The sequence below is a fragment of the Leiobunum rupestre genome, chromosome 6 (assembly GCF_980474605.1).
Source record: "Leiobunum rupestre chromosome 6, qqLeiRupe1.1.hap1, whole genome shotgun sequence".
Taxonomy (NCBI): Eukaryota; Metazoa; Arthropoda; class Arachnida; order Opiliones; family Sclerosomatidae; genus Leiobunum; species Leiobunum rupestre.
The window spans coordinates 52,950,326-52,973,537 of record NC_143389.1 but is presented as its reverse complement, the minus strand read 5'-3'; the positions used below and the strand labels follow the sequence as shown (position 1 = coordinate 52,973,537).

At 36.4% G+C, this 23,212-nt stretch overlaps 3 protein-coding genes across 4 annotated transcripts; 1 reads left to right on the top strand and 2 right to left on the bottom strand.

Moving 5' to 3' along the window:
- Window positions 1-667: 667 nt before the first annotated feature.
- LOC149941501 (constitutive coactivator of PPAR-gamma-like protein 1 homolog) lies at window positions 668-12,102 on the bottom strand. The gene is made up of 14 exons (XM_090178249.1): window positions 11,185-12,102; window positions 10,894-11,112; window positions 8,419-8,583; window positions 8,157-8,352; window positions 7,837-8,096; window positions 7,562-7,766; window positions 6,946-7,494; window positions 6,514-6,881; window positions 6,366-6,453; window positions 6,187-6,305; window positions 5,574-6,095; window positions 5,407-5,519; window positions 5,150-5,319; window positions 668-4,205 (listed from the first exon to the last, which is right to left on the bottom strand). Exons 1-14 carry the CDS (start codon window positions 11,608-11,610, stop codon window positions 4,027-4,029), a joined length of 3,579 nt encoding a protein of 1,192 aa, XP_090034375.1. The 5' UTR covers window positions 11,611-12,102; the 3' UTR covers window positions 668-4,026.
- Window positions 12,103-12,356: 254 nt separating this feature from the next.
- LOC149941500 (ADP-sugar pyrophosphatase-like) lies at window positions 12,357-15,233 on the top strand. 2 transcript variants are annotated; one of them, XM_090178252.1, is made up of 10 exons: window positions 12,357-12,492; window positions 13,769-13,923; window positions 14,034-14,101; window positions 14,170-14,222; window positions 14,282-14,389; window positions 14,482-14,636; window positions 14,697-14,751; window positions 14,816-14,869; window positions 14,928-15,009; window positions 15,068-15,233. In XM_090178252.1, the coding sequence occupies exons 2-10, from the start codon at window positions 13,858-13,860 to the stop codon at window positions 15,084-15,086; spliced, it is 660 nt and encodes a 219-aa protein (XP_090034378.1). In that variant the 5' UTR covers window positions 12,357-12,492; window positions 13,769-13,857; the 3' UTR covers window positions 15,087-15,233. The 2 variants fall into 2 exon arrangements, with proteins under 2 accessions (XP_090034378.1, XP_090034377.1); XM_090178251.1 differs by lacking the exon at window positions 12,357-12,492 and having other exon boundaries at window positions 13,428-13,923.
- On the bottom strand, window positions 15,197-18,229 carry LOC149941499 (uncharacterized). Its single transcript, XM_090178250.1, has 7 exons — window positions 18,104-18,229; window positions 17,822-18,016; window positions 17,688-17,751; window positions 16,938-17,618; window positions 16,752-16,869; window positions 16,208-16,692; window positions 15,197-15,426 (listed from the first exon to the last, which is right to left on the bottom strand). Exons 1-7 carry the CDS (start codon window positions 18,120-18,122, stop codon window positions 15,303-15,305), a joined length of 1,686 nt encoding a protein of 561 aa, XP_090034376.1. The 5' UTR covers window positions 18,123-18,229; the 3' UTR covers window positions 15,197-15,302.
- Between the last annotated feature and the right edge of the window lie 4,983 nt (window positions 18,230-23,212).

Sequence of the window (23,212 nt, the reverse complement as noted above, 5' to 3'; positions counted from 1 at the left end):
GGCCGCCGTTCCTTCTCTACTTCTTCCATGTTTAATCCATGGGTTCACGGTTCAAGGTTTTATTTAGACCCGTACATAAATACACCCCTTTGAAACGGGGCGGTATCACCAAAACAATAATTTTCGGAGCACAAGTCACCAAAACAATAATTTTGGGAGCACATGTCGAATCAATTCAAAAAATAATAATGCATAACACTTGGAAAATAATCCAATACACTTTGGAAAATAATACATTAAGAGAGGTGTTCGAAACAATAAAAGACGGGGTTATTTCAATAGGAAGAGATATTAACTTATTATTCAGTAACACCAAAATGTTTAAAAAACCATTTACCATTCACAGCGCGCAAAATGGTGGACTGAAGCAAATAGTACCTGAACCCAATGATTGAGAATCTATCTACAATTTTATTTGTGATGAACGTGCCCCGAGCCCCCGAAATGTATGATCCTATTAAAAATATTTTAGTCAACTGCCGCGTTACCCACCTTTTTAACCAAAATATTGGCTAAACTATTGAATTTTTATTAAAGTCTATTACCTAAATAGGTTCTTAATATCATATTTTGATAATTTGTCTGATCAGGTTAGGGGGGGGGGGGCAATAACAAACATTTGCATAAAGCATTAAAGATGTATTTCCTTAAATATAACAAAAATACATTATTTTTAATCACCATTAATGACTTTATTGACACAACGTACAACATTCAACAAGAGTAATACAACCCTCCTCCGCGAGCTGCCGGCTATCACGTTGGTTTTGAGGCATTTTTCATGTTTTATATCTAGATTTATTTTTAAACTTCGGCGCAAACTTTTGTATCATTATTTCAAAAGGGGGAAATATTACAACCGCAAACTAATAGCCCATTTTTAATATTCTTGTAGTAACACTCTAATGAAAACCAAAAGAATACAATTTCATATTTTTTAAACACTTTTAACGTAAAGATTAGGTAAATAAAATATTTTAAATTTAAGAGAAGAGTTTAAAAAAATTGCATCAATTTTGATTCAAAATAAAATAATAAAAATTTGATTTTGTTTCGCAATATTTTTCATATTTGTTTTCCGTTTCAAAACTGGACAGTAATAATTGAATCCCTACAATCTAAAACCTTATGATAAAATAAAAATCCAAAACACTCGTTATTTTTTTAGTTTGAAACTCACAATTTTTAAAAAGTTAACTTGGATGGGATAATAAATTGATTACATTAGAGGAAATCTTAAAAGTTTCATAGGATAATATTTCAAAAAACGTTATTTCAGGAGAAATATATCGATACCAGCTAAATATTATTTGCTTTAATTAACTTTTATATTTTGATAAATAACTAACTCATCTGCAAACATTAAAAAACCTTTTCCCCTGTATATTTATTATATACCAACTTTAAATCGCAAAAGGAAATCAAAAAGAACCCTTTGTAAAAAAGGTTGTTAATCGCTTATCATTTTTTTAACTTTATATATAATATTACATACACGTAGCAATGTTGTGAGTAGCCTAAATATTGGTTTTGATATAATGAAATAGCCATAACTATAAACATTGCCACTTAAAAATTGTTAAGGGTGGGGGGAACATTTTTAAATTTTATTTTAAATGTAACACAAACGTGCCAATATTACTTTATATAATGTCTTAAAAGGTTGAAGCAAGTACTAAACACAATATACCTATTAAAATTGTGTCATGGGGCCCAAAAATGGCACAAATGAGCTAGCATAAAGGGTTAAGAAAAGTTTGCTGTCTATAAATGTTTTTCAATTAACCTTAAAAAATACACAAAAATATACAACTTGGTATAATTAATCTTAATTGCTGAATAAATGTCAAATAAAAAATATCCAATAAACAAAATGCGAAATGGGAAGAAAAGCTAAAACTAGTATTCTTAAAATTTACCAAAAAAATCATGAAAAATTACTATTTTATACGTTTTAGGTAACATAATAAGCTATAACAATTTACCAAGTAAAAATCTATTAATAATTATAGGTAAATATGCTTTTTCATACTTTGGAGGCTACTAAATTACTTTTTTTGAATCAAATACAGCATGAAAAGTAGAAATTTTCAAACCAGTTGGGGGAGAAAAGAACCCTAGAATTAGATTGACTAAATCATATTTTAAGTCAAATGGGCCCCACATTTTTAACATTCATAAATATGCTATGCATAATTCCTATTTCTTAAATCTTTTAATTTTAGCATTTTATTTTTTTATTAATGCAAAGTTATCTCTACCCATTATTTTAATAGGATATCTCCCTAAATTTAAAAAGTTAGGGCTCCTCTATCTAAATAAAATGAAGGGGCCATAAGTTCTACATTTTAATATTTTTTGCATTTAAGTGATTTCCTTTTTTTAAAGTGAGTTTTGCAAACTAGGCAAGTCAAAGTTATTTCCTTCGACATTTCAGTAAACAATTTGCACAAAGTACTTTTACTATTGTTGAGACACTCTTGTTTTACTACAAAAACTCAATAAGCGTTTTATTATTTTTCAATAATGCCGCTTCAGTTTTGAAATTAACTCAAAATGTAAGCAACATTCTAGTAGCTGTTATTTTTGTTCCATTTAACAGTTGGAAATGTATTGAAACAAAGACGTTCAATCTCAAACTCAAAAGTACTATTCATTTGCATTTTGAAACAGTTTTGCCGTAAACATTTTTTTAGCTTAGGGTTTGATTCTTAATTCGTTACATCAGGTATAAATGAGGCTCTGGGTTATTAATATCCTAATTTCAGCCCTAGTGTCATGTTAACCATAAATTAAGAGCTTTTAATGGTAATTTCATTTGAATCCCCAAAGTTCATTAGCTAAAACGTTTTAATTTTATTTTTGTCAGAGGCTGTGGGTTAGAAAATGGGTATTTAAGAGCCATAAAACCTACTTCAATTGGAGGTTTAATTACTCAGAATAATCTGCTTGAATGGCTGCCTTATATTTGCGTAGGAGGAAATGTTTCGATAGTTTTACTTTTATCCATTTCAACTAAAGAGTTATATTTTTCCATTTGCCTTTTGGCATAATGACTTATATATACTTGTTAAACATCTCCCAACAACCAAGAATTACGTGGGAGAGTTAAATTTGGTTGTACATTTCAATTTTTTTTTTGTATTAAGTGCAAAGTTTTGGCCCGAAAGTTAAGAGGGTTTCCAAGAACTCAATCTTTATCTTATGTAATTCATTATTAGTTCCCCTGGATTATTTTTTTTATTTTAAAAAGCGACTACAATCAATTTTGTATCGCAAAAAGGGTGCAAGTCATCACTTCTTTATGTAGTTTTATACCAGTTAAAGTATGCATTTTATATATTTGCTTTTCTGAAATAAATTTTCCTTATATTTCCAAGTTTAATTTGAGGTAATTCTGCTTTTTATCATATTTAATTTTTTGTAGTAGTCATTAGTAATAGTTCTGTAAACACGAGCGTTTTAACCTAAATAGGCGAGTGTACTTTTGTAATATTTTTCCTTTAAATGGATTATACTTAAAAGCATTTTTTTTAAATACTTCCCAATTTTTTAATTATTACGCTTTTTATGTACTTTAAAGCAGATTTGTATCTCGTAAAGAGACTTTTATACATCTCACCTAGCTTGTTTGTTTTCAATTTTTGAACAATTACGTTTTGTTTTTGCAGGAAGTGATGGGAAATGGCCGTAAGATTTAAACAGTGTGTATTATTCATGGCAAAAATTAAGCCCAGCCCTTAAAGAGTTTAATTTCAAAAACTTGGGATTCGGAATGACTTTCCAAATTCCATATTCTGTCAAATTGAATTAGAAATTTCTAAACTGGCCGAGCAAAATTTTATCCTATACACGTTTTGCAACGAAACAGCTTCATATTTTCTCCAACTATCAGAGCTTTCTCGTTAAATTTAAAATCAATCATGCTCTTCGGTTTCGAAATACCCCCTAAAAAGCCCCAATCCCTAAAGAGTAATCATAGTTCAAATCGGATTAGCATCAGCTTCAAAAACCAACCACAACTCTTTAACAACAAACGTGGTTTTTCAGATTTCCACGAATAAACCACGCTTCCGAGTGAGTTTCCCACATTGCAAAAACATTTTCATTGTCAACGCTCGTTTTTTCATCATTTTTTTTAAAACGTATATATATACCAACAACAGCTGAATTTTTCATATCATGGTTTGTAAAAAACCACACAGCTGTAACAAAATAACAAACAATAGAAAAATATTTTCATTTTTTTTGTCTTCATTTTTTTTATAGTCTCTCGTCAAATATCTCAAAGTTTGTATATAAAAAGTGACGTTTACCCTCCCAATGGTATTTTTAGAGGGGAAGTTCAACAATTAAAAAATCAATTAAATGCCCTCAGTCATTGTTTCTCGAAGGAAACATTCAAATATTTTTTCATTTTTTAAAAAACTTTGGAAGAAAAAGTTTTTACAAATATTAAAAAATGTTTATTGAAATATATAGTTCTCTAAATGACTGAATTCATTCAAAAATTGATCTCCCACCTCTAAAAAGCTCCTCGTAAGAAAGGAGGTCAAACAATTAAAAACAAACTTGAGGTCATAATATGTTTTTTTTGTGTAAAACACCCTTCAAAATCTATACAAACATTTACGTTTAATTGATTATTCCTTAGATTTTGGTCCTAAATAGATTTAAAATAAAAATACCTTTCGCTTTTAAGCTAAATAAAGGTTGTTTTATTACAAAAAAGTTAAATTTCCACTTTAGAGCTAAAGTATAATAATGGCTTTATAAATTTAAAAGGTATTTAAGTTAATGAAAAAAATCAAGATCTAAGAGCTTAAATTATTTCCTAAAATGCTTTCGAGGAGCCTAAAAGCAAATCCTACAGAAAGAATGGATTAAATTTTAACTGTAAAGGACCAAAAAATAAAGTATGATCAATTGAACTTAGAAATGGGCCTTAGGAAAATTGTTTTGCACAGCCCAGAGGAAAAGAAAAACTAGAACTAGACAAAATGGGTGTAAAATATTTGGCGCAAATGAGATCACAATTTTTATTGTAGCTGATCTCCCTGACCAACAGCGGGAATTGGGACCCCAGTCAACTGCTGCAGGTAAGGCGAACTATTAGCTACGCAATTAGGACTAGATTGCAAAGGCTCACAGTTTTCACGCACTATCACAGGCTCAGAATTATCAACCACTTCTTCCTGAGCATTGGCAAATTGCTCATTGCCAACCAACGGGGGTGCGCATGTTGTAGTAGTATTTCGATTGGCACCCGCTAAAACAGAGGTGTCCTGAGACAGACGCTGATTTATTTGAATAGCTTGGCTATAACAGACAAGTTTTTGTTTGTAGAACAACAGCCAGTAAGCTACTTAAAAATGCAAAATCAATAAATAACCAAATACAACTTACTTTTCTGCACTGTTGATAACGCAACCACGACCAGCTCCATGAACATTATTTGCCGCATCTGTTTTGTTGTTGCCAATTTTGTTTGACCGATTCTTCCCCTTTTTCTTATTTGTCTATAATCAGTGCGTTTACAACAAAGACTTTAACGAATGTTTTAGGTAACTTACTTTCATTTGTCCAAAGGCTGGATTGGGTCTAATTCTAGTAGGTACAGTGGGTCTTCTGGGAATGAATCCACGTTGCAATGCGGTTCCACTAGTCAAAGAGGGTGTTGTACCAGCACCGCATCGTCTTACTCCACCGACAGAGGTAACTTGAGGAGGAATTTGAAGTCCTCTGGCTCGTGGCATGTGCCCATAGTTTGCGCCCCAGCTGCCAACAACAACACCAGCAATTTCCAGCTGTCCACCTCTGGCTATCATGCCTCTTCTGTCAGTAACTGGAGCATTGTGACCACTGCGTCCCCTTCCTCTATTGGGTGAACCTTGCTGATTGTTTTGCAAGGTCAATGGATGGCCACTGGTAGAGATGTTCAAAATGGGAGGGCCACCCAAAGCTCCTCCTCTGAAACGTGGATGAGGTATTCCAGGTCGAGGAGCCATCGCAACAAGAGGAGGATGAGCAAACTGCACTTGAAGACCTTCCAATATAGCGGCCCGCATACGTTCCACCTTGGCAACTTGATCCAACTTGAAAAATTAATATACATTTTCAGAAAAGAAAACTAGCTGGTACTTTGGTACTTGTTTGGGCAGTTCGTATAACCTACTGGAAACCTACCTGTCCATCACAAACATCAATCAAGCTCTTGGCACTGTTGGCTTTGAGCAATTTATAGTGGAAAAGCTTTCCATCAAAGAAAAGCCAGGGGCAGCACATGTGCCAAGGAATAGGAGCGCCTAAAAATAAATTTATTTATAAATAAATAACATTATACCTCCATTTAAAAATTATAAAACCTGTAGCGTCGTTGGCAAAGAGCGCGCACTCCACTCCAAACATGAAAAGAGAGGCCAACTGAACTCCTCGGGGAGTTACTAATGGTAACTAATGATACAAAAAATTATTTAAAAAAAACACCTTCCAATGGCAGAAATCGCGCTATACCTGCATGTTTTGAGTATACTGAGCATTCATGAGATAGGGTGATACTGCCTGAGCCAGAAAGGCATCTAATTCCTGCTTTCTGAGAACAGGAACTTGTGGTTCTGACATAATGTATCGTAGGACGCAACAGAGCACTAACAAGTGCTGAGGCACATAATTTGTATTGAATATGATTGAGGAATCACTTCTTAAGCAGGTTAAAAAGGCTCGCATGCGCCGCTTTTTCTCATCCGGCGCAGCTCCAAACCACAATCTTTGTACAGTGGGAACAGCCCAATCTAAAAGCATTGCATTGACATTTTCAGACTGACGATACTGATTTTGTTTGCTCCAAATCCACTCTCTGATGACTACTTCAGGAACGGCTTCTGTACAAAAAAAATTCTAGTTCAACAGAGAGTTACACCATAACATAACTAAAATTGAGATAACCTTCAATGCCATCCTTCTCTTTTTTTTGTTTCGCCATATAATGAAGATGGTGCAAATTGAAGAGAATAGCGTAAACCATCTGACGCAAGGAACGAAACAAAATAGCAGGAGATGGAAGTTCTTGGGGATATTCTTCTTCAATAAGAACGGGAATCTTTATTTCACCCTGAGAGAGCACTTGATAAATCCAAGGAGTCATGAGGCCTTTTTGATGTCTTTCACTAGTTGTTCTCATGACTTCGGGAGCTACATTGGGTAATTTAGGCTTGGTTTCAGTCAAAGAGAGACTGAGGGGTGCAGGGTTGATTTTTGGTGGGGGAATTCCATTGATGGCAGTTTCTGACTGTTGAGAAGGTTTTTCAGTCTTGCTGGCTTCGGAAGTGGAAGTTGTAGAGTTGCCTGTGGTACCAGAGGGAGGAGTGGTGGATGAGGACCAAGTTACCTCGGGGCTACACCGATTTGGAGAAGAGCTACTGCTTGTGGTACTTGAGCTAGAGGAACTTAACAATTGGCTACCACCGTTTGCTTTACTAGAGTTGGAAGTGGCATCTAACAAAGGCGATGTTTTTGAAGTATGGGTTTCAAGGTCTTAAATTATTAAAACAAAGAACTATACCTGCACTGCTTTGCAAATTCTTTTCTTGGTTGTTAAGGTTTTGACTTTGTTCTTTCAGATCTGACTCTGTTTGTACACCTTTTTGAGGCTGTTCCAAATTATTTACATCCACATGAGCGGAGCTTGGTGGTTCAATTACTATTTGTGGAGTAGCATTTACTACATAAGTATTTGTAACTTCTTCATAAGCAGAAAGGGCTGATTTCTGCACAATTGATATTTAATAATAATTAAAAGATCAGAATTAGAATTTTACAATAAAAAATAGTTTATACCTCATTATCTTCAGTTTCTGAAGCAAAACGGGAGGGATCAGTAGGACAAGGGGGAGGGAAAGCATTTTGCCCATCTGAAGCTAATGTGCTAGCACCATTAATTCCAGACTGAGTGCAATTTTCCAAACTATGACTAGCCGAGTTCGAAGTGATGGAGCCCGGTTCTCCTTTTGAATTGCACTGTGATGTACTTGATTTCTTTTGATCATTGACAGTCTGATAATTTTTATTGGGGTAACAGCCTGATTCGTGACGACGACCTAAATACATAAAAAATATTGCAAAGTATAAATTTAAGTTACGCAAATTCCAATAATTACCTTGCATAGATGGCCTATAGCGAAGGAAGCCATCTTTTGTTCCATTTAGGTAGTATTGAACGCAGTCTTTAAATTTTTGAATTTTGCTAGGTTTATCCGTTCCAAATATTTGCGCACCAATGTCATCAAGGTTCTCAATGGATGGTATATCACGAACGTAATTCACTACAGCGGATATGAGAGCATCAGTTGTACCCTGTTTACAAGATACAGATGGGTTATTTACTCATGGGAATGCAAATCAATTGATAATAAAAAAGACCTTGGATTTAGCTTCAGGGAGAAGTTTTTTGTGAAATGAGGACAAATCTTCTTCGGAAAGAAGATAATTTCCAAGTAGGGCAGCAAATATGCAAAAGCGATTTGGATGAAGATTCAAATTTTTAGCTACTTCATCAAGGATGAATTCTTTAGTTTCGAGTGATCCCTAAATAAAACAAATTAGGCCATAAGTAACATATTACAATACCCTCAAGTGAACATTATTGGGAGCAGGATTATTATTATAATTTTAGGAAAAAATAAGATAACACTTTTCACGCACACGGCACATGATGATCACTATTCCAGATATATCAGGCCATTAAATGTGCATTGCCAAAACAAAGTATATTCGAGAGATAAAATCTATTAATAATTTTTATCACATTTAAAATTGCGTAGGCGTGCGTGATCTACCAGACAATGTTATCTAGCAGACAAGTAGATGTAAATGTATAACTTGTGAAATAATTTCCAACCTACGAAAAAGCTTCGAATATCATGCGCTTCACGTGACTCACTGACTTATGGATTACAAATGAATTATAACTTCTTTTAACTGTCAAAACCAAAGCCGGCAATGCTTCGTAATAAAATAATCATAGATTTTAGTTATTGGTCGGGTAACTTTAAAAATTTACAACATTTACTTAATGTGGCAATCTTTTCAAAATTGTCAAGCACAAAATACTAAACAACTTGAAGTACTAGTATATCCTAATTATATATCTATTCATTGAAAAAGTCAAGGGTCATTGGAAAATTTTAAACTCAAATGATCGACCTTAAATATAACAATAACTCTTTACAAAGAGACTTCCCTGTTCTCAAAATCTAAATTCTTTTCTAAGCTAGTGGATCAGATAATCCTTTCACTTTGTTCTTTTTTATAGATTCAGACAGCTTAGGGACTTCTCATATCAACTTTTTTACTTTTTACAGACAAAATTTAGATAAAGCTAGGAGATTAACCCTGGTACTGGGGATTAAATTAATATTTTTACAGAAATACTTATCAAAACTAGCCAGCTTATTAATAGGAAGAATCTTATCAGTAATTTTGGGGCTAGGCATTTTGGTATGTCATAAAAATAGGGCTTTAACCTGTTTAAACTGATTACATATTCACATTTACAGTTGATTAAACATTCTGGGATAACACATTCGACAGTCATTGAACAGGTACATGTATAATTTACAATATGGTCAAGGTATTTTTTTAAATGCATTTCAGTTAGTTCCATGAAATAATTATACTTTTATAGAATCAAATTATTCGATTACGTAAGTAGAATGATTTAAATTAAATGACAAAACTACAATAAAAAATTTAATTCCTACACCATAAAGTAAGGACCTTTTAAAATAAGTTTAAGGACATAAAATAGTACCACTTGCTCATCATATTCTACAAAAAACTTGCCTCCAAAATGGTGACCACAACCAAACCTATAGAGTACATTCTTCCGGGTTTTCGTCTCGCAACGCGAAAGCACTCCTTCCTGCCGTCCTCTATCTGCGACTGGAACTACCTCCCTGAACACCTGAAGGTCCTCCCACAGCGCGCTCAGTTTCGGAAAGTGCTTGCTGCATACTTTGAAGTGCCTGACTAAAATCCCCCTGTCTTGACGTGATGGGTCTATGACCCATTGTTAAGCCAAAAGTGAACTAAAGAACTCAAAGTAGTATCGCTCTGTAGCTTTGGCAGCCATTTTGAGGGCAGTTTTTTATCTATAGGAAAAAGCATGGGTGACGTCGAAATACGACATGCTGATATTATTCTATAGTGTGTTACTACTCAATTGGTAATATTCTTGAAATTAAAAAACTATTAGGGGTATACAGGGTAGGGATGGAGAGAAAAAACCACTGATTAACCAATTTATTAATTCAAAATAATATAAAATAACATGCATTTTGAATGCATTTTCTGAAAAATCATAATTTAAAGGAGTTCAAGTGCAGAAATTATTCAGTGTTTTGTCCAGAATTATCTCCCATTACAAAATTTTCTAACACATTATTAACAAGTTAGGATTAAATTTGAAGGAAAAGATTTTATTAACTTTCAGAGAAACCTTTTTTTTTAAATATGAATCCTCCCTGACCAAGCCTGGGATGAAAACCCAGGTTTTCCCCAAATTTTCCAGGTGAGGTTAGAGGGCCACAGTTGATCTTAAAAATTAGTAGAACACCCAATCACCGCCAATATTAAAAATAAAAGACCAAGGTAAAGAAAATTATAACCCTTATAGTTAATGGAATTAAACATGGCTGTCATTAATTTCTGCTTCCACAACCATGAACTGACTGACACTTATTAAGCATGTATTACTAAATGCGTGTTAATATTTGTATACAAATGGTTGTGGTTAGGAAGGATTTTGGTTTGAAGGTTTTAAAAAGGTGACAACTCCAGACAATAATTAAATTTGATATGTAGCATATGTAGAAAAGGTTTAAAATATATGCTTACTTTGTAAGTCAGTTTCATCTGCTCTGAAGAAAAATATCGAGGTGGGTCAAAAACAGCATATTCAGCATCTTCCGCCATTAATCCATCAAAGTTGTTTTCTCGGCAAAATGCAATGACTTCTTGATGATGATCATCCATGGTACAAACTACGGTGATGTTTAAATGTCTTAGTGCCATCCTAAGGCAGGTTCTCAAACATACTGGAGGAATCCACCAAACCTAAAAATTTAGGGATAAACCCTCAATGGTAAAATAAATGGCATTTAAAATTAAAATAAAGGATAGTGGTACCTTCGGTGGTGGTGTAGCTTTGGTGGAAACATGTTTAAGGACTTGGGAGATTTTTTTGCGATTAGAGGCTTGCAGTTTTACCCAATCGGCATTTCTATCAGGTTCCAAACCCCCATTGAAAAATACAGCCACATCTATATTGTTGCTTTGAAGCGTTTGTACTAATAAGGAAAGGAACTGGACCATCCGATACCACTGACCACCGCATACCCAGTCAGAGAAATAGCCACCGTATAGTCTGTCCAAGCAGCATTCTCCATCAAGCACGAGACGTAATCGGTTGGGAAAAGAAATTTGTTTATAGTTTCCTCGATTATTCCCTACACGACGCACGGACACGCTTCTAGCTATTTTCAGCAGATCAACTGGTACACAAGCACCGGGGCATTGTGTCTCTATGAAGCTTTGAAGATTCTGAACACCCATGTTGGGGGTCCCGATGAGACTGTGCTAAGCCTAACAGGTTAAAAAAAATCGAAACTCTTACGCCGAAGAGGCTAATGTTTGTCCATACATTTAGCTTGAATATTCAGATCAAGACATTGCGCGATACGGGAAAAGCGAAACTAAGCATTTAAAATGGGTTTATAACATTATTCTAATCATAATAAAACTGTGGTGGATGCAAAAACAATAACAGCATCAGGCTACACGTGTGAAATGTGTAGTCCGGTCAAAAAAAGATGGCCGCGGGAGTAGAGCCAAATAATTGGAAGCGGCACCTCCCCCCACGTTCCGAAAGGCAAAAAAACACTCAAAAATTCCAATTCTCTTTAATTTAATTCCATTTATTGACAGTACCAGTTAAAAAAACGTCTTGAAACATACCATCATAAAACGGAAAATATGATTATGACAACGTAGAATTTTTCCAAAACCCAACAAAATTTCTGAAGTTATTTTTATAATTTTATAACTAGACGCCTTACCGCCATCTAGCGAACCAATATAAATAGCGCGTACAATTCAAAAATTCAAAAGTAAGAAAAAATGTTTTCCGTAAACTGTAATCTTCAGAAAGCTATCAAGAAGTTAAACCCATCCTATAAATAAATCTAATCTGATGTTTGACGAATAAAATTTCATATTCCTATCTAATAGTTTACTTTGAACGCCTTATCAAGGCAATGTTGCATTATTAAAACTGAAACTTTCGATCAAAGGTTCATTTAGAGCGGGAATCTGATTCTGTTAAGATCGTGAACTTTTTTCTCTGATTATGCAAAATAGTTATACTTTTCTGAAGTGCCTAAAGTAAAAAAGTATACCTTTCTTTAAAAAAACCGTAATCATCATTAACGTCTTACAGTAAGTTCCTTTTTTAAAATACTTTTTAATTTAAATACTTATTTTTAGTTTTGTTTTGCGAAAAACGAAATCTAAAAACCAGTTTTACCAAAAGAAGTTAAATAATTTTTTTAAGCGAGAAGCATCCATCATTAAACGTGTACTTTCTCAGGCTCGCCAATCCGCCGAAAAATATAACCGCATCACGGCTTAAATTTTTCCGCGTTTATTAAGTAAACGCCTTAACGATGTAAACAAATATTGCACTGCCTAGGGTTATTTTAATATTTATAAATCGTATAATACCGATGAAATTGTTTTAGAAAATCAATATATGACGTAAGACTTTCTTTTCTCCTAAAAACGCATTTTAAAAAATCGGTAGAAGCGACGGTACGTGTAACATTCGCAGTATAGGAATATGATTACTTTGGATATCGAACCGTGGTGAAAAATTTAATAAAACAATATTTTCATTCTATATTGTAGGAAAATAACCACAAAATCCACGGTTTAGCATTGGCCTAATTTGAAACAGGGCCGAAGCCAAAATGGGAAGTAAAAAGATATACAAACAAGGTCATAATTACAAAAAAAATAGATAACAAAAGTGGTTAGGTTAGTTAAAATCTACAGATGCAAATTTATTTTAGAAGAATGCAAAAGATATATAAATATTCTAAAAGGATCCAAGTAATTGTTGGAACATAAACTATTAGCTCTTCCCAGTATTATTAGTTAGATCTTTAATCTTTCAATAACAATATCATTGGCGCAGGTCCAATGCACTATACGATATATCATACATATGGATATATTAAGTTGTATATACAATATTATAAGTAAGGGGGGGGGGGGGCTGTTTTGAATGCCAAAGTGCCTGAAATCTTTACACCTACGCTGACGCTGAGATATGGCACTACAGTGAACGTCATCAAACGAAGTTCGTTGCCTTTCACTGAACTGTCATTTAACGGTGTTCTTAACTCTGCCGCGGCTTAAAAGAAATTACGAAAAAAATCAAAACAAGCGTTTTAAAATTTCATGACCCCACTCATTTGAATTTTTCCAAGGCGTTTTAATCTATGTAGAAGTATCCTTGGAAATACACTCGTTGGGAACGTGTTAGCAGCCTTTAAATATCTCCTAGCTTGTTGATCATCTGTAACGCTATATCAAAACCAGTTTAAAAACCTATGTATCGTAGACAGATGCTTGTTGCCAATGTATTGAAAATGGCTAAGGATTGGCTAAAATGAATTTATCTCCGCTTTACTCTCTATTTTGGGAATAATAGGCGCAAAAACACTTGGCTTGGAGGAAAATCTTTAAAAGCAGAGCTGTTTTTTTCGTGAAGAATTTTTGGAACATTGGACAACAACGATTATGACTTCTTTTAACAACGACGTGCCCACTTTTGATATAAACGACTTTGAGCATATAAGCACAAAGGTCAGAATCGATTTCAACTAACGCGATATTTGTTTTTCCCGATTAAAAATAGTTGTTTTTTAAGTGGGCAACTTTTATAAAAGTTTATTATAAATAATTAAAAAATGCAGGAAATCGCCCGTGGACAGTTTGTCACACTTTCGGAATATACATATCAAGATTCCTTGCAAGGCAAAAAGTTCGTTTATATTTAATCCATATTTTTTTGGAATTAATTCCACAAATAAGAACGTATTTTTTTTAAAGATCTTGGGAAGTAGCGGGCAGAAATTATAGGCCTGATGGATCAGATGTTGACTGTGAGATTTAAATTTTTCAAAACAGTTTTTTTATTATTTTTTCAATATGGGTTTTTTAGGCGTCAGTACTTTGCCCGTTTTAAGACGAACTTTAAAATACGATTGTCTGATTTTGGTCAAACAGTACAGACCCGCTTTGAAAGCTTTTACTGTGGAATTACCCTGTGGTAATTTATTTATTTATTTTTCATTTAAAGCGATAGTAAAAACACTAATTAATTATGGAAATGATAAAATGTAACGTTTACAATTTAAATAGGTTTAGTTGACCTTGATGAAAAAACTGAGGAAACAGCTCTTAGGGAATTAAAAGAAGAGACTGGATATATTGGAACCAGTGTCAAACACATAAGCCCAGTCACAGCTTTGGACCCTGGTCTATCTGACTCTACAATGAAAATTGTCACAGTAGAGGTAGGGACCTTAGATGGCCACTTACAACTTCAAATAGATCTGTAACTCCATACTTTCTAGATTGATGGCGACAGCGCTCTTAATCATTACCCTAAACAATGTTCCGTTGACTCTGGTATAATTGGAATAAAGATAAACTTTTTAACATAAGTAATTAACAACTATGTTTTTAAAAATAGATAGAATTGATGTAATTCACATTCCAGTGTCAGAACTTTTAGACCGCATTAATGGTAATTGTTTTTTTTTTCAATGGCTGAAGGCATATTTCTTACTATGGTATTAATATAGATTACAGCGAACAAGGCATCATAGTTGATTCTCGAGTTTATGCCTTCGCAATTGGAATGGCCATGGGAGCCAAACTTTCAATGTAATTAAACAATTCCATTAATTTTATTTTTTTTACGATACAATATTATTTTTTACAGCCCAAAGAATAAGAAGTAGACCAGTTTCAGAGCCTAAAACCCTCTTTTTACAATTTTATAAATATTTTGAGCATATTTTTATTCTGGTCATTTGTTTTGGAAATTTTCATTAATTATTATATTTGTATATACAGTATATTAAAATAAATTTTTATTAAAAAAATTCTATTGTGGAATACAAATACAACAAAGAATTAAAAATTGAATATTTAAGATACACTTTGTTAAATAAAAACTACTTCCTGGCCTTTCGACTGGGGCTGGGTAGCCTAGATATTCCTTTACATTCTTCTTTTGGCACTTCAATTTTGCCAGGCCACCTTGCTTTAGACCCTGCTTGGACTTCTGGAGTCGATTTTCTGCAGATTAAAATAAATGGAGAGTTATACAGGGTGTCCACTAAAAAACTAAAATGATAAATAACTGGAAAGTTTTTAATTTTAAAATTTTAGTGGAACATTCCTTATGCAGGGTGACATTTACTCTCGAGGACCGTTAGGTTTACTGATTTGGTTCCAATTAGAAAGTTGTTGCTCGCCATATTATTAGTTTGAATAACTTTGATTTGACCAATCAGAAGCCGATAATTTGAAGTTTAATGGATTGAACATTTCTGTAAGATTGGTTGTCATGTCAACAAGAAAGAATAATGAATGCCTTCCGTGACATTTCAATTGTAATGTTGAACAACACTTGAAACTCAAGTCTTTAAACGAGCTCAAGCATGTATCACATTCGACGGTGCCATAACTGAACTGTTGTAAACTATTCAGTATTTATTTGATTTAGTCACATTAAAATTAATCAGAATAATTTTATTATCAAACACTGAATTCATTAACTTTCAATTTCTTGCCTTCTGATTGGTCAAATCAAAGTTATTTGAACTAATAATATAGCGAACAACATATTTCTAATTGGAACCAAATCCTAAACCCAACGGTTCTCGAGTTTTTGAATGACCTTGAAGACATGGTTCAAGGTCATTCAATTTTAACACTAGTAAATGTCCTCCTGCACGAGGAATGTTCCATAGAAATTTGAAATTTTTTAAAATAAAAGTTTTTCAGTGATCATTTTTCGTTTTTAGTGGACACCCTGTATGTTTGTTATTAAATATTTGGCTGATTTTGTACAAACCTCCTTCCTGGCGTAAAAGTAGGCAATCCGGACTTCCTGCTGGGAGTAAGGGGAGTCACTGGAATCATAGATCTGCGACTAGGGGTTGAAAAATGGCCACCACTTGAAGCGGGCATCATGGATTTGCGACCAGGTGTTGAAATGGTTCGATCATTTTTCTGCGGGGTAGAGAAAACTGGTTTTGGAGTTCGTGGTTTGTCAGTTGCTGTTGATGATTTAGCTGGCGTTGTTGGAGCATTTTGGCAAGGTTGCGCATCGCGAATGGGATTCTTTATCGTCACTGCTGGGAAGTTTTGGCTGACTTTAATTGGTCCTGGCTTGCTCTTAGGAGCCGCAATTCTTGAAAAGTTTTGAATAATGGTTGGGCGAGTGCTATTATTAATTGTTGTTCTTGGAGTTTGAAGCGATTGCTTTGATGGAGGGACCAGGCTTGGTTTACAAACTGGAACTGCATGTGGTTTACTAAACACTTTTGCACCACCCGACTGTAAAAATATTAGAAATTAAGTCATTAAGACTATTTTTAAAAACTTAAAGAGCTTACATTTGGAGTTTTTGAATGACTGTTGAAAGATTTTGATTTAATTATCTGTGGCTTGGTGATTTTAGGATCCTTAATTCTAGATGGCGTAGATGGTCCAGACAGATGACGAGTTCTTGCACTGTTGAAACAAGAAAAACATGTTAAGCAAATGTTATATAAAATATTTCAAACAAATTTGGCCTCTACTTGGATTTATTTTCAACAACTCCTGGATGTTTATCTTCAACAAGGTACGTATCCTTACGAATAGACGGTACTCTATAAAGTGAATTCTGTTTGATATCCTCTAATTTTGAAACCTGATCAATTACAATCGGTCTTTCCACATCATCTACAAGTCCATGGGCTTCCACAGTGTAGGTGAATTTACGAAGAGAATTCTCCATAATGTTGGTTGTTTCCAATTTTCCTTTAACTAAGTTATCACTTGACTTTTCTAGTTGGATTTTTAAATTGTGTGTGGTGGGATATGGTGAACTCTGCAAGTCTTGTTCAGACGGACTAAAAAACACAGGGCTATCATTATCAGTTGATGTAGACACCAATTTCACAGTTCGTGAGACTTCAGGTTGATGATTGGCTAGGGCCGAATCATTCTCCTTCCCAGAGCTATTCACACTGTCAGATTCCAAACGCCAATGAGGTGAATATTGTGACGATTTATTGGAAGAGAGACTAGAGCTTCTATTAGAAGCATTCATAGCTATTGAACTTAGAATTGGTGAAAATGTCATTAACTTAGATGTCAATTGATTGCGTGGCAAGGAAAGGCGGCGTGATATTTTATTTGCCTCCCTGGCAATCTCAGGATTCCACAAGTTGCCAAGATCAATGGACGCCATATTTTCATCCAGTTCATTTTTAGAACTGAAATAAAACAATCATTACTAACGTCTCAAAGCGTTTCTCTTGAAATGTAACATAAGTTTCGGAAACCTTTCTTCCAGAATGTCTGGTAACCCAGAAAGTTGAAATTCAAATTTTTCATTTTCTATCTCATCTAAGAATCCAAAATGTGGTCACTCATTCCAAATAAAATACTAGTAATAAATCTAGCGAACTATACAAACCTTCCAGTAGCAAGTTCGGATACTCATCAATCTTTAATTCTCCATCACCCTTGGAAATCTCCATCTCTAAACCACTATAATGCGACACTTCTCCCATATCGCTAAGATGCAAAATATCTGACATGCTGAAACTACCCTTATTCCCCGAGTTATCACTGAAATTAAGATCCACTAGGATAGCGGTAGGGCACAAATCTAAAACGTTAGAAACAAATCATGACAAGGCAATTGGGAAAGCCCCTTAGCTGTAACCAAGGCTCATTATGAACAAAATTAACTCACTCGTCTCACTAGCTTCCATATTATCTCGCAGTGTTTTAACCTCCCCTATTTATATAAACTTAAATACTACGTGTTTGTTGAGAAGTAAGTTAAAAAAATCATGAAAAAAAATCTCTTCAAAATTTTTTCTTCTATTTACTAATATATTAGACAAATCATTTTTCAAATGTGAGGGTAAAAATTTGATTGGCTAAGATAAGAAAGATAAGAAAATCTCCGTGGAAAACCTATCGCCATGTAGACGGGAAATACGGAACTTATTAGTAAACAAGGCAGCCACCATTGAGTTGGGAATATTAATCTAGAGGTCCAATCGAAACGTCGGATTTCAGTATTTCGCGAAACAAGTTTTTAAAAATAAGAATACTGTCGTCTGCTCCCATCGGCGTCCCAAATGACGAGAAAACGTTATCATTCTACCCGTGGCGCCGTCTATCTCTCAATGATTCGTTCAAATAAGACGCGTTTTCAAGCAAAAAGATTTTTTTTCTTCAAAATAATGGATGGCGCCACGGGTCATATGATAACGTTTGCTCGTCATTTTAGAGCATACGGCACATTCGTATTTTTCAAAAACTTGTTTCGCGGGGAGCAGATTTGATTGGATCTCAAGATTAATATTCCCAACTCAATGGCAGCCACCATAGGTTCGTAGAGAAAAATACACCGACATCATAAATTTCACGGGAGGGGGGGGGGGGTGGCGGAATAACGTGTAAAAGGATGGTATATAATTATGGCTGGAAGCCTTCACACCGTGCACACTGGAGGTGGAGAGGGACTCATTCACTACAATACCATCAAGTAAAACAAAAGCCCAAACAAAAGGTTAAAGGTTAAAGGTTTATTTTCGATTGTACAAACGTACACCCCTTCGAAACGGAGCGGCATCACCGACAGGAAAATGTGGGAGCACAATCATTATAAAACAAAAACAAACATTAAAAAATTAAAAAAAGTGACCACAATGTCATTCTCTTATGCATCGCCTGCCCAACACCATCGGTGCCTCACCGCCAATGTCGTGACTTCTTCAGAGGGGACTACGACTCGTTCGGTACCTTTATCTCCCAGGTCGACTGGCGAGCTGAATTTGGCTCTGGCGATGTTGAATTCTGCTGGTCCCGTTTTTCGGCCATCCTTCATGACGGTATTCAGCGTTTTGTTCCTCTTCGGGTCATCCGTCCTCTTCGTCCGGCTCATTTCTCTGCACGCTTCCAGAAATCTTTACATTTTAAAACCACTACCTGGGCGCAGTACGTGCGTTCTAAACGCCGTGGGTACTCCCAATCTCGGGTTGAAAAGGACTACGCTGCGTACGAAAATGCCAGGAATGCCGTAACTAATGCTAGTTGGAACTTTAAGCGCAAATTTGAAGCTGACCTCACTGCGCAAATTGCTTCCAATCCGAAGGTCTTCTACAGTCATGTTAATAGATTGCGGCGAACTAAATTCACCATTACAGCGATGAGGGCCTCTGATGGCCAACTTGTCACTGAACCTAGTTTGATGGCTACTATCCTCACTGACCATTTCATCTCTGTTTCCTCTACTGTCAATCAATCATTTTCGCCCTCTACTGTGCCTCCCACACCTGGCAGTACCCAGCTTTCTCTCGACTCCTTTTCTTGTACTGCGGCTGATGTACACAAACAACTGCTGTCGTTGAATTCTACCCAATCTGCTGGCCCCGATGGGCTACACCCGTTCCTGCTTAAACTCCTAGCCAATGCGCTCGCCTCTCCGTTATACATCATGTACAATATGAGTTTCACTACAGGGATTGTACCCCAGCAATGGAAGAGTGCCAACATCACTCCGATTCATAAAGCTGGTGCCCGTGACAACCCTGCCAATTACCGCCCTATTGCCAACACCTGTCACGTTGCTCGAATTGGAGAACGCTTGGTTGATAAACCCATCCGTGCCTTCCTGGAGGCCACCAGTTTTCTCCATCCGTCTCAACATGGATTTCGCGTCAAACATTCTTGCACCACTAATCTCTTGTCCGCCACCAACGACTGGACCACCTGGTTGGATGAGGGGAAGCTTGTCGATGTCATTTATCTAGACTTCAGAAAAGCGTTCGATACCATTCCCCATCCTGAATTGATTGCTGCTCTGCAGAAAGCTGGTATTACGGGAGCTGCTCTCACATGGCTCTCCAACTTCGTCATCGGGCGTCGGCATTCTGTTGTCCTTCAAGGGTATGCTTCACCACCACAAACTCCTCTCACAGGGGTTCCCCAGGGGAGTGTGCTTGGTCCGATCCTTTTCACCGTTTTCATCAATTCCATGCCGCAGGTGGTCCAGCACTCTCGACTCTACTTATTTGCCAACGACTCAAAATTAGCAAACCAGGTTTCCACCTCATTAGATCAACAGCGCCTCAATCAAGACCTCCAGGCTGTGGCGGCCTGGGCTAAAGCTCACAAAATGGAATTTAATGTCTCTAAATGTGGAGTGAACCACCTTGGGCGTTCTAATCCCTGTGCTTCGTACTTTTTGGGTGGTTCTACTATCTCAACCAGTGATTCTCCGGTGCGCGATCTCGGAGTTTGGGTGGACTCCTCCCTCAACTTCAGTCACCACTGCACAAAAGCTGTTAAAAAGATTTTTTATTTTCGCTCCCCACGGCTGATACGTACCCTGTACAACTCCCTTGTCTTGCCCTATATCAACTTTGGATCCGAAGTGTGGAGCCCGCCCCTTCAAGGTGACCGGGACAACCTTACAAAAGCCCACAACCGTTTTACTAAACTCACTAAGGGCCTCGAGTGCCTTCCTCCGGTTGCGCGGAATGAGGCCCTCAAGCTGGACTCCCCGCTTCTCAGACACGCGATTAATGACCTGGTGTGTATCTGGAGCATGTGGTCGGGTCAGTCTGCTCTCCAGTTGTCCGCTTTCTTCAAATTAGACACTCTTCGCAAGACCAGGGGTCATGCAGCAAAATTATTCAAACCACGGGCCCGGACCAAATGGCACCTTGCTTTCCGTGCTATCCAAACTTGGAACTCCTTCCCCGCAGATGTACTTTCTGCTCAATCTCGTTGGACTTTCCGCAGCCGCACTCGGGAGTTTCTCCATTCTACCGTTTAATTTTTTTTCTTGCTTTTCCACTTGTGGGTTATATACAAGCTATTCTAGCTTCGTAACTTGTATTTTTCTTAATAATAAATAAATAAATAAGTAGTAAAGTGGTAAAGTGAGGAGGGGCAGAATGAAGGAGACGCGACTAGCTACAAGCACTATTGGGCAATCAATTATGACTTTCTCCGGCGCCTATCAGTCTCTTTCTTCCAAATAGTCAATAATGTTTGAGCATTGGGAGATCAGTTTGGTCGCCCCTGAATCCTAGAATGTCTGCCAAATCTGTTTTCTGGTTGGTTACACGCCACATGAAGACGTCTTCATCTATTTCCATGTGGGGACAATACAATATAACATGAGAGAGGTCTTCAAATGGAGCATTGCATAACCTGCACATAGGTAAAGTACCCAGGAGACGACTCTGTCTTTCCCCAGTCAGTAAAGCTCCAGACCTGGCATCAAAGAGTAGGCCACTAGCCCAAGAGCCATCATAACAATCTTCCAGTTGGGGGTTGGGTTTTAACTTATACAGGGAGAGGCTAACCTTGGAATTCACTGCACTCCGCCAGATCATCTCTGCTGATTCAGTGACTTCCTTTACAACGACAGCGCCCCATTGTTGTTCATTGGTTTGCGGTGTTCCGTTTGGTACCCCCTCCATAAATGCGGTCAAGTTGATCAATACGCTTGAATAATCGAGTTTGGAAACCTCTTTGACGTAGGGCTTTGAAGAGTATGCCAGGCAACATAGAGTGGGGCATCAGCATTAGGCGGCCAAGATATTTAAGTTTACTCGCAGCTTCTCGATCCACCATGTCACTCCACCCCATCTCTCCCTTTATAGCCGCATTGGCAGAAAACGGGCCTGCTGAGAGTGCTGAGCGTCCCACATTTCTTTGCGTTGTATCTAGTGCTGCAACAGTTGCTTTCGATAAACTGAGCACTTCATTAGCATATGTTACAACAGGTACTGCAACAGATTTCCAAAGGGTTCTAGTAACTGTATATCTGTTATAGCTGTTTCCCGCCATGTTTCGCACTGCCCAGCTTAGTCTTGTAGCTTTGGTCAGTAGGTTCTTCTCGTGAACCTCCATGTAATTTTCCTTAGTGCAGAAGGTCACTCCAAGATAAGTATACTCCTCAACAACCTCAATTTGCATATTCTGGAGTAGAAATTGCTGAGTAGGTTGGTTTGTATCGACCACTCCACGCGCTCTTGAAAATATGAGAATCTTTGATTTTTCAGCACTGAACTTTAGACCCTGAGCTATTGCAAAATCTGAGCAGTGATCCAATAAGTGTTGCAGATCTGAACAAACTACGAACGGCCAATTAATCGTTGCATAGCCTAAAAATTTTATAGTTAGATGTCGCCAGCGATGCCACCAGGATTTTTTTTCAGGTTAGCACTATTTTGAGACCCCCAATTTATTTTTAATTTAAATTTCATTTTTTTTAAGAGTTCGTCAGTTCTTAATATGACCGAAATTTCAAATAATTATACTTTACTTTCTGCTACAATCTAATGTTGTAACCGGTGTCTATTGAAAGCCAAATGTTTCCGGAAAACCCGCGATTTTTTGGTTATTTTAAGCCCACAATTCTGGAATACAAGCGTTTTAGGAGAAGCAATGAAAAATAACAGAATTTCAGAAAAGAAATATTATAAAATTATATTTTCTTAAAAAATCCGATGCCCTCTTTCCCAAATTTGGAGGCCCCGAAGTAGGCACAAATATTTTCAACGTAGGCACAAGAGTTGCCAGTTAGGCTATTTTCTCGCCCAATTGGGCTCCTTTTTAAAGCGCTACGCGGGGGAAAATGGCTTGGGCGGGAGGCGGATTTTTGGGCTTATTTTCATGGTTTCGACCGTTTCCACGAAATAGCAGCAGCGCAGCGGTCCAGGGGGTAATTCTATCAAAGAATGGTTAAAATGAGGGGAAAGTTGAATGGAAAACGAAGTGAAAGAGGCATCACAGAAGTGATAGAAGCCCAGGCCCTTCAGGGGGTAAAAATTAT

What these genes read in the sequence shown, in the direction of transcription:
- LOC149941501 (XM_090178249.1), bottom strand. Translation starts at nt 11,610, where the DNA reads ATGGGTGTTCAGAATCTTCAAAGCTTCATAGAGACACAATGCCCCGGT. An exon ending in AAGCTACACCACCACCGAAG is followed by an intron (nt 11,113 to 11,184) that starts GTACCACTATCC and finishes CTAAATTTTTAG; the next exon opens with GTTTGGTGGATTCCTCCAGT. An exon ending in TGTGATAGTGCGTGAAAACT is followed by an intron (nt 4,206 to 5,149) that starts GTGAGCCTTTGC and finishes ATTTTGTTACAG; the next exon opens with CTGTGTGGTTTTTTACAAAC.
- LOC149941500 (XM_090178252.1), top strand. Translation starts at nt 13,858, where the DNA reads ATGACTTCTTTTAACAACGACGTGCCCACTTTTGATATAAACGACTTT. An exon ending in TGATGGATCAGATGTTGACT is followed by an intron (nt 14,223 to 14,281) that starts GTGAGATTTAAA and finishes TGGGTTTTTTAG; the next exon opens with GCGTCAGTACTTTGCCCGTT. An exon ending in TACTGTGGAATTACCCTGTG is followed by an intron (nt 14,390 to 14,481) that starts GTAATTTATTTA and finishes CAATTTAAATAG; the next exon opens with GTTTAGTTGACCTTGATGAA.
- LOC149941499 (XM_090178250.1), bottom strand. An exon ending in TCCGAACTTGCTACTGGAAG is followed by an intron (nt 17,752 to 17,821) that starts GTTTGTATAGTT and finishes TTGGATTCTTAG; the next exon opens with ATGAGATAGAAAATGAAAAA. An exon ending in GTCATTCAAAAACTCCAAAT is followed by an intron (nt 16,693 to 16,751) that starts GTAAGCTCTTTA and finishes ATATTTTTACAG; the next exon opens with TCGGGTGGTGCAAAAGTGTT.